The following is an 11,691-nucleotide window of genomic DNA, read 5'->3' on the forward strand; positions in this document are numbered from 1 at the left end:
AATGTTTTGTTGCATAGAATGTCCCAGAAATCAATGTGTTGAGAGGTTTTTAAAGCTTAACCATCACTCACTTTTGGGAGCACAAGCTTTCATCAATCACTTGGGCCATTTCATTACATTCGAAGGCCATTCTTAGAAACTTCTCTATACAAAGCAAGAAAAAGAACACACAAAATCATACATGACTATTCAACTTTATTGATTAAGATTCAGTTTCACAACTACCTACTTAGACGGATCATACCCTCACACGCCAAGGTTCCTTCTAGATCTCCAATAATTCGAGTTATTCGAACTTCTAGACCTCTTTGCACTTCTTGGAAGAGAGTTTTAACACTACTGGCAAAGAGCTTAATGTCAAAGCTACCAGAGTTTTGAAGTTCGTCAGCAACCTTGGCAAATTCCGGGCTGATCTTGGTTTGAATGTCCATCAATTTCTGTCCCGTTAAGACAACATATCTTTGTAGCTGAAATGTCTGTTCAAGGAAACTTTCCAACGCTTTGGTTTTCCCTTTCGTTCTAACTACTTTAGGCTCTCCACATTTTACACTCGCCTCATAATCATGCTGCAAACCACAAACAGATTATCAGAAAGCGAGTTTCACACAGCTTCATATAAGACTCCAATACTTTCACAAATATACAGAAAAAACTTCAACTACGAAGACACGGAAATATGAACTTATAACAGAATGTTTGTAAATATGAACTTACCATCCTTTGGCAGAGTTCATCATTCTTCTCCTGCAGAGAATTGTATCTGCCCACTTGTTTATTCAGCAGTGTCAGAAACAAAAGAAATTCTCTAATGCTAACTTGTCCATTATCCTCATTTTCAGAATTCCGACCAGTTTCTTGTTTTCCAATGAGCTTCTCAAGCAAAAGAAATTGCTGTTTCAGCCTTTTGATTTTGTAAGACACTCCTAGAGCATGGATATCCATCCTCCATTGGGCACTATAAGTTCTTCCAAACTGCTGTCCTATTGATACCAACTGTTCGTCATTATCAACCTCCTGTTGACTGCTTGTGTTAGCTTCCTGAATGGGACTGTGACAAGCAATTTCTTTCTCATCTTCAAACTCAGTTCCTGGAGATTGTATCAATGGATTTCTATTCTCAACAAGATTTGAACAAGCAATCTCCTCTCTCTCAATAGCATCTTCTCTTATCGCCCCAATAGACTCTTTATCTCTCTGTTGCTCTTCTTCTCCCGATTGTATCTTTATAACCTTGACATCAGACCAAGTGCCGTTGTCTTCATCTAGCAGATCCCATTTTGTCGCCTGGTACCCTTGAGAGCTAAACTGTGATGCCAATTGGCCTTTCAGGGAAGCTAATTCCTCTTCTCTCTCCATTGACAGAGCTTTTAATTTCATATTCCTATGTCTAAGCTGCAGGATCTCTTGATTCTGTCCAGCAAGATGTGACTGAAGCCGCTTGGATTCAAGTTCCAAGCTGAGCATCTGCCAATGGAAAACTTCTAACTTTTCATCTTTCATCCCCATTTGTTCTGAAAATGCATCGATTTCTAAGTCATGTCTCTGCTGAAGTATTAACACATACTTTTCTGCCTCAGAACATACCAACTCTTCCATCTGCTTGACATCAATCATTCTCCCTTCAGAGGAAAATCCATAGATGAACCCAAAAAGGAAAAATAAATGATTAAGTCAAAGACACCTTGATTTAAGCAGTGTTAAGCCAAACATATGAAAGAATATTGGGAGTAAAGTAGATTAGGATCAACGGAAATAAACATGACCAATGTTGGTTAGGATGAGCTATATTATAACGCATTTGGCCAATAAAGGAAATTTAAGTTTATTACCTGAGACTGGGTCATCACTTTTTTCAGGGGAAAGACATTCAGAAAGGGGGTGGTTGTAGTCAATATAAATATCAGTTGGCTTCAATATTGTCTTCCCATTATTTGAGAGCCCGCTTGTATTTGAATACTTGCCCCCAGCACTCGCAGGAACATCATATCCAGAATTGTCCTGATTGGATAACACACTTCTTAGTGATTGTCTTTCATATCTAGATTCTAAAATTGTCTTCCATCTTTCAGCTTCTAATTCTGCTTGCTTTCTCTTAGCTTTGGATAACTTAATCTCCTTAAGGAGCATTTGCTTGTGTGCCGTATCCAGCTTGGATTTTCTCAGCATTGCAGATAGTATCTTGTCTTTCTGTTCTAAATCCTTGCGCATCTTAACAATCTCAGCTGATAGTTTCTGTACCAATATTACCGACTCCTCCTTTTGCTCTAAAACTGAATCAAGCTCATCTTTTGATGCTTCAACTTGTCTAACTGCTCGCCCCATATCAGCTTCAAGTTGCCTTTGGTTTGATACCAGCTCGATGAACGCGGATTTGTGCTTCCAAAGCTCAGAGGAATGCTCTTGGGCCTCCCGTTTAGCTGTCTCTCTCAATTCTTCTACTACATTTTCAACCTTGGACAGTTTTTCTTCCAACTCAATTCCTTTTTTAACCTCTTCCTCTATTGTCTTCTCCTTAGACTCCAGTGCCGTCTCCATCTCCTTCAATTTTTCGTTCAGTTCAGAAATAAGTTCCTCCTTCTTTTCCAGAACCCTCACATCATGCATTAGAGCTCCAATGTGTTGGCGAAGCTTCTTCCTTTCAATCAACCACCGTTGCTCTTGAGCAGCGAAAATGCAAACAACTTTTTCATTAGCTTTGGCATCTTCATGTCTGATTCTTTTCAACTCTGCTATCTCTCTCTCAGCAGCCTTGAGCTTATGAAGAAGATCGGGTGTTTGCCAATCCACTTCTCTCTGAGCACTCCATATTAGCAATCCCAGGAGTTGGGCACTTCCTTGAAGCATCTTTTCCCGAACTTCACACCATTTTTCGTCTATGCAATCCGATATTGACAATAGTCGAAGAGCAAAGAATGCGCAAGAAACACCAAAATACATGGGAGATAAACTGTCAATCTTCTCTTCTGAGATAAATGTTAGCGTGTTGGAGACCTCTTTCTCATCCATCATTCAAAACTATGGTCCTTCTCCTTTGAATACATTATCACAAGATAAATAAAGGTTAGTTTATAAGACGTTAACAATTCATGTAAAATACATTAGAAACAGGACTAAAACAAGACGTTCAGGAGAGTGAAAGCAAGAGATTGGACAAAAGACCAGTCAGATTACAATATACAGCCCACAAGCATTTGAGAATTGAAGCACGGAAACAAAACATACAAGAGTTTTGCAGAAGGAAGTCAAACAGGAGGAGGGCTTATCTTAGATCATCAGTATTGAAAGTGGGGGGGGGACACTGAACTCAAGAGAGCAGCAGTTCTTATAGAACATCATGGAGCATCACCAAATCATAAAATTGTAATATGTAAGATGGATGGAGGGTATAAGGTTATGAAGCAGAACGTGAAATATCAAAAGCATGGCTGCTTTTACATGTGCCCAAGACTGCAGAACAGTGGAGGAGAAGCCAAACTACAACACAATACAAGAGCTACGAAAAAAGAAAAAGAATAAAAGAGAATTGTCCCTGGTTTTCAGGGAAAAGACAGGCTGCAATCAACCCCACTTGCTTTTCCCCTTTTCCATCTCCCCCAATCCCATCTCCTCAAACTTTCTCTATCACGAGTCAAGAGTGGTTGATAAAGCAAACATAAGGTTTTCAGGAAATTAATGGCAACTAAATGTAAACTGAAAAGAAAAAGCAACTTTTATGCATCAAAAAGTCCTCATAAAACTATTCCTTTTCCATATATTGTTCCTTTTCAAGGCATAATGAGAAGTATTTCAAAAGGCTGCATCTGTAAGTTACCTTCAGTTTTCACAAGGAGATTATGTCTTTTACTTCTCACCTTTTGAAGTAGAAAACAAAAGAGTTGCTAGCAATGCACAGTAACAGCGGTAAGTGCAGTTTGCAAAGGAGAAGCAACAATAACCCAAATCAAAGAAGCCCATCAAGAACCATATTCCATTTCATAGCTAAAAACAGTAAAACCCACTCTTCTTTCGCCAGCAAGTGGAAGAAGACATCAAATACCTTTCAGTGGTTCAGCCAAAGTAAAATCAGGATGGAGCATCCTCTTGTGCATAGTATTATTATAGATAAACAATTAAATGTATCAGTTTTAGATAGACAAAATGGTGGAGCTACTGAGTCAACAAGCCCTTCGTGGGTCCGGAAGAATTGACCGGTGGAGTTTCTTCCATCGGTTCGACCTGTAAAGCAGAAACCAGCATAAGAAAGAGCAGAGCACACAATTCGTTATAATCAAAACTCGGGACTCAATAATACAAATCCTCCACAAGAATCCCATTTACCACGAGGTCGAAGTTGAAGATCGGGCCTCGGAAACAGAAGTTGGCAATGCGGGATTTGAAATGGGTCCTATGCCGAACCTCTTTGATTGCATTCAAAGAAACCTCATGAGATTAGATTGGCAAAAGAAGAATAAAGAGGGAAAGATTCTAATTGGGTCACAGATTCTTATGAAGTTGAGGGGGCAGAGAAGGTGTACCAAAGAGAATTATTGCGTCGTCTATGTGCCCACTTCAACTGCCCGCCTCTACTGACATAGTCACATTCTGCTTCTAATAAATAAGTTGTATTCAAATTTGGATACACATAAGAGATTAGATTAGAGTTAGGGAGTAGTCAAACTTTGTTGTATCGAAACTACATGTCGGATTGGACTCCGTAACGCGACTGGAGTGTGTGTGTCCCATCACAGCTCAGCCTCACCCACGCGACTCTGTTAATATAATCCAATTAAGCAAAGGGGACGTTATTGGAAGTTGGAGGGGCCTTAACTGGGCTACTTCTTGTCGGTTGGATGCCATGACTTGTCTATTACGCCAAATCCCTATGCGGCCCATCACCATGTGGGTTTACTACTGGGCCCACGTACATAGCTACTGGCCCAGTATAAATTATAAATTTAATATTTTTTCAAATTATTAAATATAAAGGTAAATGAATAAGTAGGAAATGTATGAACAAGCAAAGACTCTGATGACATTCATTTATTGAACAACATGAGTATTTAAGTGAATGAAGCAAAACCAGCCCTCCAATCTTTGACACCAAGGGGCACTGCCCAATCTTCTCCTCCTGCAGTGTACTCCGGGCTACACCCTACCATCTGTATAGGAGACAACCGAGTTCCATTCTTCATTGGGCTTCGGCTCATTTGCGTTCCTCCCCCTGAACTCGACGAGTCACAACCCGACCCACGAACCGATATTTTTCTCGTTGACATCTTGCATTTTGGTCTTTGGTGTTTGATTGAGCCTTGACTACTCCTCACCTTGGCCTTAGTGGATTGGGTCGGGGCCATGTAGCTCGGAACATTCTTGGGAACTCGCTCTTGTGGAGTCGAGTATGAGCCTGGTTCAATCGAGTCCAAATTTAGTTGGGCCAGTGCAATGGGATCCATTTCGATGGTCTTTTCCGACACGTCGTCTGTTGCAGTGGTGGCAGTTGTGGGTGCGATATAAGACTCACGTGCGTTGGAATGAGGAACATGACATGGGTGGGAACACATCCAATGCTGGAGCCAATTGGCCTTGTCATGGTTAAACCTAAAACCATTCACATTTTCACCCAATTGTAACATTCCTTCTTCTTGTCTTCGTTGATGTTGCTGTTGTACAGACAAGTGTCAAAATGTTGCCGATATGGAGAAGCCTAACAGGGGAAGGGTATGGGAAGAGAATTAATGAGAGACACATACCTGATACGAATATGCATAAGCCAGAGCTTTTTCCCTTTTCATTTGGGCATCACGTTTTCTTGAACAATCTTCTTTCATTTTCTCTACACTTACAACCCCACCATCCCAACCTTCTTCTTCTACTGCAAATCTTTTATCATAATTTTGGTTTGCCAATTGCAGCCTACCAGCACGAACTCTTGCTTGCACCCTCACTAATGCTTGCATGCAACGCATCGTCATTTCTGCTTGCTTTCGCACGTTGTGGCCTCGGACCAATGCTTGCAGCCTCACTAGCCCCTTCAAGGCACGCCTTGCTCGTCGCGCCTACAACATTGAATAACACAATAATTTAATGGCGAACAACATTCTTTTTAAGTTCAACTTTTGAAGTTGTAATTGATATCTTATCATACAAGGAAGACAAATTTATATGAATTTAGCACATTTGTTAGAATAAGATTTAGAATTTCAAATGTAGAAACAAAAAAACAACCTTGACGTTTACAAAGAAAAAAAAAGAACCGACTTACCAAGTAGCCTCTGTAATAAGCTTGAATAAGAGTAGCTGCACTATCTTCTCTAAATTGCCACCCATAGCCAGCCAAACGAACCACTTTTGCCGCTGCCTGAGCTGCAGCAACTGCAGCTTCTGTAGCTGCTGCAGTCGCCGCTGCAACCGCAATGGCATGATCTCGACCTTTGATCCTTGGTGTCGATTGAACGCTTTCATCGTTCATCACTTCTGTCGAATTCTCCTCGGGAAATTGTTGAAGTGATATAACCTCCGGAGCATTATGCTGCCATTTTCCCACATTCACAATTCTTTTACTTAAACTTCACCAACTATACAAATGGGTATCCCCATTATGGCATATTGTTAAAACACAAAATTGGTTGAAAGAAAAGAGATAAAAATGTGGTTGGAATATGATGGATATCTACCACCAACATGCACATGATAGGCTTAACAGGTTTGACAACAATATGTCATACACATTTTGGGCCCTCGTGTACTCTAATGGGGGACCAAAACCCCCGCCTTTCGTTTTCTTCCCTTCTTCCTCAGTCATGCATGGACCTTTTGTTAATCAAGATTAAATGTGTTGGGTCATGTGATTATAACCATCAACTTCGTCGTACAGTACTATGGTACATTTTGGGGCATTATAGCCCTGTAGACATGATTTTGATGAATGGTCATACACCCTCGTATTGACTTAATATGGAATGGTAAAGGCCTATCTAGGATGAAAGCATATAAAAGGGTTTGGAGCGAGCATGCAACCATGAACAACACGTCCTGGACAAGCAAGACCGGAATATCGGTCATGTGGCCATTGACAACCGGCCTTGGACATGCACGACCGTGACATCCTCTCCCACTCAATTGGTTGAGTGAGGCCCTTTGAGAAAGTCCAAAACAAAGTCACAAGAGCTTAGGCTCAAAGTGGACAACGTCATACAACTGTGGAGACTCGTGTTCATCCAACAAAAAGACCTCTTTTTGTTGGAGCAAATAGAAGAGAACAAAAATGTAGTGATGATAAAAAAGAGAGTGAACTTTAAGCACACAAAGCCCAAGGTTGAGTACATGCAGACCCAGAAAAGCAGTTAAAATTTTGGAAGTAATTGTGGGAAGATGAGAGATGAAAACTCAAACCTTGTTGTGGAACTCAGGCGAGCTGAAGTCCTTAAAAGAAGAAGAAGAAGAAGAAGATTTGAAGACTTTCTTGACGGCGGAGAACCAGGCAGTTGGTTTCTTCCCCATCTGCAGCCACCGGAAACAGATCAAAGGCGCTCAAAAGCAACCAAAAAAGAATTCAGTGACCGGCAGGAATGAAGGTAAGGATTTGCGGGCATTGGAAAATGAAGAAGAGAAGCGGTAAAGCGGTAGGTAGGTGAGGGTGTGAAGGATAAATTAACGCCAAAACAAAGCTGAAGAGAGGGAGAAGCTGCCGTTAATGTTGAAGGGAATCACGAGGAGAAAGGCAGGGGATTTCTTTGTCATACGTGAACAACACCATACTTTTTCCACTTCCAGTTGGTGGAGGCTTTTAATGAGCATATATATATATCTATATATATTTATGTATGTATATGTGAAGGAAACTCATTTGGGCTGTTGGTAATGGATCAAAGATGGGCCAGATTTTTGTTGGGAGTGAGCCCACAAGGCCGAAACAATTATTTTGTTTGTGTTTGGTTTATTAAGACAAAAGAGGGGCTTTATTAAGCTGGACCGAAGATCTAGCATTAGGCGCTTGCCCAAACAAGGCTCACTCCAAAATACAAAACAAATTGATTTTCAATACTTTTCTTCGGAAGTGAAATGACGTCGTTTTCCCCCAAATCCTCCAAATTAGATATTCAATCTGGAAGGCACACAAGTCACAACTTCACCTCGCTGCGTGATTTTCTGTTGTGTGAGAATATCTCCTAGTGTCTTCCTTCATCATCCGCTTCCAATTTCCCTTCCTCCGATGCCAATTCCAAATCTTTCATTTCTCCATCTCTATTAGCTTCCAATTTTCTCAATCCCCATTTCACTTCCTCCATGACCTTATATATTTAGCTCTTTTCTCCTCTTTTCCTTTCATTTCCCGCTAAATACTACTTTCACCCATGGCCGCCGCTGCTCTCAGGTCCAGGTCCTCCAAGGAAGTTGCCAGTTTAACTCTTTCTCGTTGTAGACACTGTGTTTCCAATTATATTCACTCTGCTAGCAATCCCATTTCCCACTGCGCGCGTCGTAACAAATCGAATGACCTCTATCTCAGCTCACCCTTCCACTTGGTCTCTTTCAAGTCGGTTTCACTTAGAGGCGACTTTCTCCACCACGGGACTCAACCTTTCGATCATCGGAGGGCTTATCCGAATTCCAACAAGAACCTGAATGAGAGGTTGAGCAGGGGCGGTTGTTTTATGAGCACTTATGGGGACCCGCCTGAGGTGTGGTCTGGAGATGGGATTGTGATTCGTGGGAGTAATTCAAGCTTGAACGGTCATGGAGGCGGCGGTGGTGGAAGCGCCAACTCTGGTTCTGGTGGTGGTGGGTTTGGCGCGAACTCGAATGATGGGTGTTGGGGTGGTTCCAGTTTGGGTCCTAATTTTCCAACCCCCAAGGAAATCTCCAAGGGGCTTGATAAGTTTGTAATTGGTCAGGAGAGAGCTAAAAAGGTAATCATCGTTTGTGACTGGACATTTTTTATACATTCAGATACATTCTTTTTATTGTCTGAAGTAAGTGTTGGTCTCTCTTGCAGGTGCTCTCTGTGGGTGTTTACAATCACTACAAGCGTATCTATCATGAATCGTTGCAAAGGTTGTTGAATTTGAACGCTATATACTTCCTGTCTATTACGAGTATATATATACTTTTTTGAAGTATGGTGGAGTTAGTAAGGCGTGGCTTTACTTCAGGTCCATAGTTCTGGTCAGAAATTACAACTCACAACCAACTTATCTATTGTCCTTGTTTCTTCATTACTTGTTCTGTGGTGTGTGGGAGGAAGTGGCTAACATAGTTGTTAAACTCTTACGATAACTCCCAAAGGCAAAACACACACAGATGCATACAAATATCATGATGCCTGTACTTGTAGTGGATCATTGTCTTTTTCGAGTCTAAAACCTGCAGAGCCTAGTTTTACCAGTCTATCTTCTTGATTTTATGATAAGAAAGGATACACTGAATTGGACAGTCAAATTGGGAACTGGTAACCTTTAGTTCAATATTGAGGTGAATCCACTTCCAGAACAATTCTTCAAGAAGACATTCTCCGATAAGGAATCGCTACAAGAGACGTAAGATTTGGATTACCTTGCTGATCGAATCTCAAGACAAGAACACTTGTTTGAGATTCGAATCACTTCACAAGCAAGATCGATCATATCAAGCTTGAATGATTCTAAACATGTAGTCTAAACTACATAGAATTACAAAAAAAACTTAGCCATTGGATAAAGGAAAGCGCAAATGCTCATTTTACTGTCTTTTCTAAGTCTCTTTTTCAAATACAACATACATGACTTTATATAGCCTCAAAATAAAATTTTTGACATTCCGTTAGGCTGGCTTTATATAGCCTCAAAATAAAATCTTTGACATTCCGTAAGTTGTAACATTCCTACTTTATGATCAGAATTAACCATTATGTAAATGTAACCTAAAGTAAACAAAAAGTCCTAAATCGCATTAAAGAAACATCATAACTCTAAATTATGACTCACCCAAAATTTATAACAATAAAGCTTGATTCTTCTTCAATGTGGCATGAATTGAAACATCTTTTGACAATTTTAACAACATTTTCTTCACATCTTCCTTAAAGTTTATATTGCATGATTGATGTCTTGGTTCATATCATTCTCTCTCCTTTTGAGTTTCTGTTTTGAATTTATAGAGCAGTAAGTGTTTATATGATCAGAGTGATGTATGCTTTCATTCCTTCCTTCCGAGGGAGTTGAGTGCATGTTCTCATGTGAATAATAATGATACATGTTGTGAATATTCTATTTAGATGGATGTTGATTTCTCTGTCTCCCTCTTGCTACACTCATTGAGGATGTGCTCATTCTGTGAAGTAAAATATGAAGGACCTTTAAATGTTTTGTTTTTCGTGTGCAATCTAGGCCTACAGGAGATACGGTTAACAACAAAGCTGATGCTGTTGATGATGATAAAGTGGAACTTGAGAAAAGTAACATCCTTCTGATGGGGCCAACAGGCTCAGGTGCAGTTTACTTTTGTAAAATGTAGAGTATGTGAATCAAGTTCAATAATCACCATATCTTTGGAAATTTGATTTGTCCTAACTTATAAAAATAAAATAGAATAAAGATCTTTCCAAATTCATTTGGAGATATAGAGAAACATTTTCTTGTTAAGAAATCAATTTATACCACGGAACTTTAAAGGTTGTATCACATAAAATCTCAATCCATTAATTGTATCAATTTAAACCTGAAACTTTTATTAGTGAATCAATTAAGGTTTTAAGACTCTTAATGTATAACTTTCACTCTTGTATAAAACCTCTCTTAATACGGGGACGGACATAAAATAGAGAAAAATGTTGGAACTAAATGGATAATATGAGCTTTTCATTAATTAGCAATTTTTTTATCTCTCGTCTTCCTCTATTTTTCTACTTATTTAGAAGTAATTCCGTGATAATTTTTCTTGCTACTTTGTTAGGACTTTAGGAGAAGAATAATGTTATTTAAGTGATTTTGAGTTGATTTGAAATGGAATAAAGTCAAACTAGCTATAAATTACTAATGGAAGGTCTAAATTGATTCACTCATGAAAGTTTTAAGGTTTAAATTCATACAATCATTAGTTTGGGGTTTTAATTGATACAACCAAATTGATTTAGCCTATTTTCTTCCCCAAAGATTTCCTATGCTAAGGCCATTCTCCCTATGAATGGAATAGTGCCTTTTTTCCCACCAATCAAAAGTGGCTCCCGGAGTCGGTGTCTACTCTTGCCCAAAGGTAGCCCATATTTTCTTCATAGAGTCTGGATGCTTTAGTTCGGGTTTGGTAAAGGGACATCTAATTGGTAGGCATGCTGAAGAGAACTGATTTTGTAGGAGTAAGCCTTCCCTTGTGTGGCAACCTTCTTCCATCTAGTTGAGCCTCTTAGAAGCCCTATCTCTAACCGTATCAAATCCTAAAAGCTAAAACTCATTATTGCAATGCCCCTCCAAACATGACACATTCCTTCAATTACTGCTCGATTAAACATTGGTCAATTAGTTTTTGTTTGCTGTCTAATATCGTCTCTAATTATTGTGAACTCTTATATAATTCTTTATTATTCTACTTAATATTCGTTTCAAGGACAGGGAAAACACTTCTCGCTAAAACCTTGGCACGCTTTGTTAATGTTCCATTTGTTATTGCAGATGCAACTACCCTAACACAGGTAACTTGATTACTTTTTTTTTTTTTTTTTTTTTTTTTTTTTTTTTTTTT

The 11,691-nt window shown here is 39.5% G+C and overlaps 3 protein-coding genes across 7 annotated transcripts in view; 1 reads left to right on the forward strand and 2 right to left on the reverse strand.

The window, feature by feature from the left end:
- Nucleotides 1-175: 175 nt before the first annotated feature.
- LOC111449368 (myosin-2) lies at nucleotides 176-4,596 on the reverse strand. Of its 5 annotated transcripts, none has more exons than XM_023089236.1 (5): nucleotides 4,318-4,596; nucleotides 4,037-4,215; nucleotides 1,830-3,040; nucleotides 715-1,619; nucleotides 176-566 (listed from the first exon to the last, which is right to left on the reverse strand). In XM_023089236.1, the coding sequence occupies exons 3-5, from the start codon at nucleotides 3,007-3,009 to the stop codon at nucleotides 222-224; spliced, it is 2,430 nt and encodes an 809-aa protein (XP_022945004.1). In that variant the 5' UTR covers nucleotides 3,010-3,040; nucleotides 4,037-4,215; nucleotides 4,318-4,596; the 3' UTR covers nucleotides 176-221. The 5 variants fall into 5 exon arrangements, with proteins under 5 accessions (XP_022945004.1, XP_022945002.1, XP_022945001.1 ...); XM_023089234.1 differs by having other exon boundaries at nucleotides 3,852-4,215; XM_023089233.1 differs by having other exon boundaries at nucleotides 1,830-3,035; nucleotides 3,264-4,215.
- A 330-nt stretch (nucleotides 4,597-4,926) lies between these two features.
- LOC111449370 (protein IQ-DOMAIN 1-like) overlaps nucleotides 4,927-11,691 on the reverse strand; it is a 9,202-nt gene continuing 2,437 nt past the window's right edge. Inside the window, exons 2-5 of the mRNA XM_023089238.1 lie at nucleotides 7,372-7,736; nucleotides 6,242-6,508; nucleotides 5,730-6,035; nucleotides 4,927-5,639 (exon numbers count right to left, since the gene is read on the reverse strand). Of these exons, the coding sequence (XP_022945006.1) occupies nucleotides 5,040-5,639; nucleotides 5,730-6,035; nucleotides 6,242-6,508; nucleotides 7,372-7,479 (1,281 nt within the window). The 5' untranslated portion in view covers nucleotides 7,480-7,736 and the 3' untranslated portion in view covers nucleotides 4,927-5,039. The remainder of the gene's footprint in view (nucleotides 5,640-5,729; nucleotides 6,036-6,241; nucleotides 6,509-7,371; nucleotides 7,737-11,691) is intronic.
- The window catches only part of LOC111449369 (CLP protease regulatory subunit CLPX1, mitochondrial-like), a 9,547-nt gene continuing 5,943 nt past the window's right edge, over nucleotides 8,088-11,691 (forward strand). The window contains exons 1-4 of the mRNA XM_023089237.1: nucleotides 8,088-8,888; nucleotides 8,975-9,033; nucleotides 10,344-10,444; nucleotides 11,562-11,641. Coding sequence (XP_022945005.1) covers nucleotides 8,334-8,888; nucleotides 8,975-9,033; nucleotides 10,344-10,444; nucleotides 11,562-11,641 — 795 coding nt within the window. The 5' untranslated portion in view covers nucleotides 8,088-8,333. The remainder of the gene's footprint in view (nucleotides 8,889-8,974; nucleotides 9,034-10,343; nucleotides 10,445-11,561; nucleotides 11,642-11,691) is intronic.

Source organism: Cucurbita moschata, unplaced genomic scaffold (assembly GCF_002738365.1).
Source record: "Cucurbita moschata cultivar Rifu unplaced genomic scaffold, Cmos_1.0 Cmo_Scf00011, whole genome shotgun sequence".
NCBI classification, from domain to species: Eukaryota; Viridiplantae; Streptophyta; class Magnoliopsida; order Cucurbitales; family Cucurbitaceae; genus Cucurbita; species Cucurbita moschata.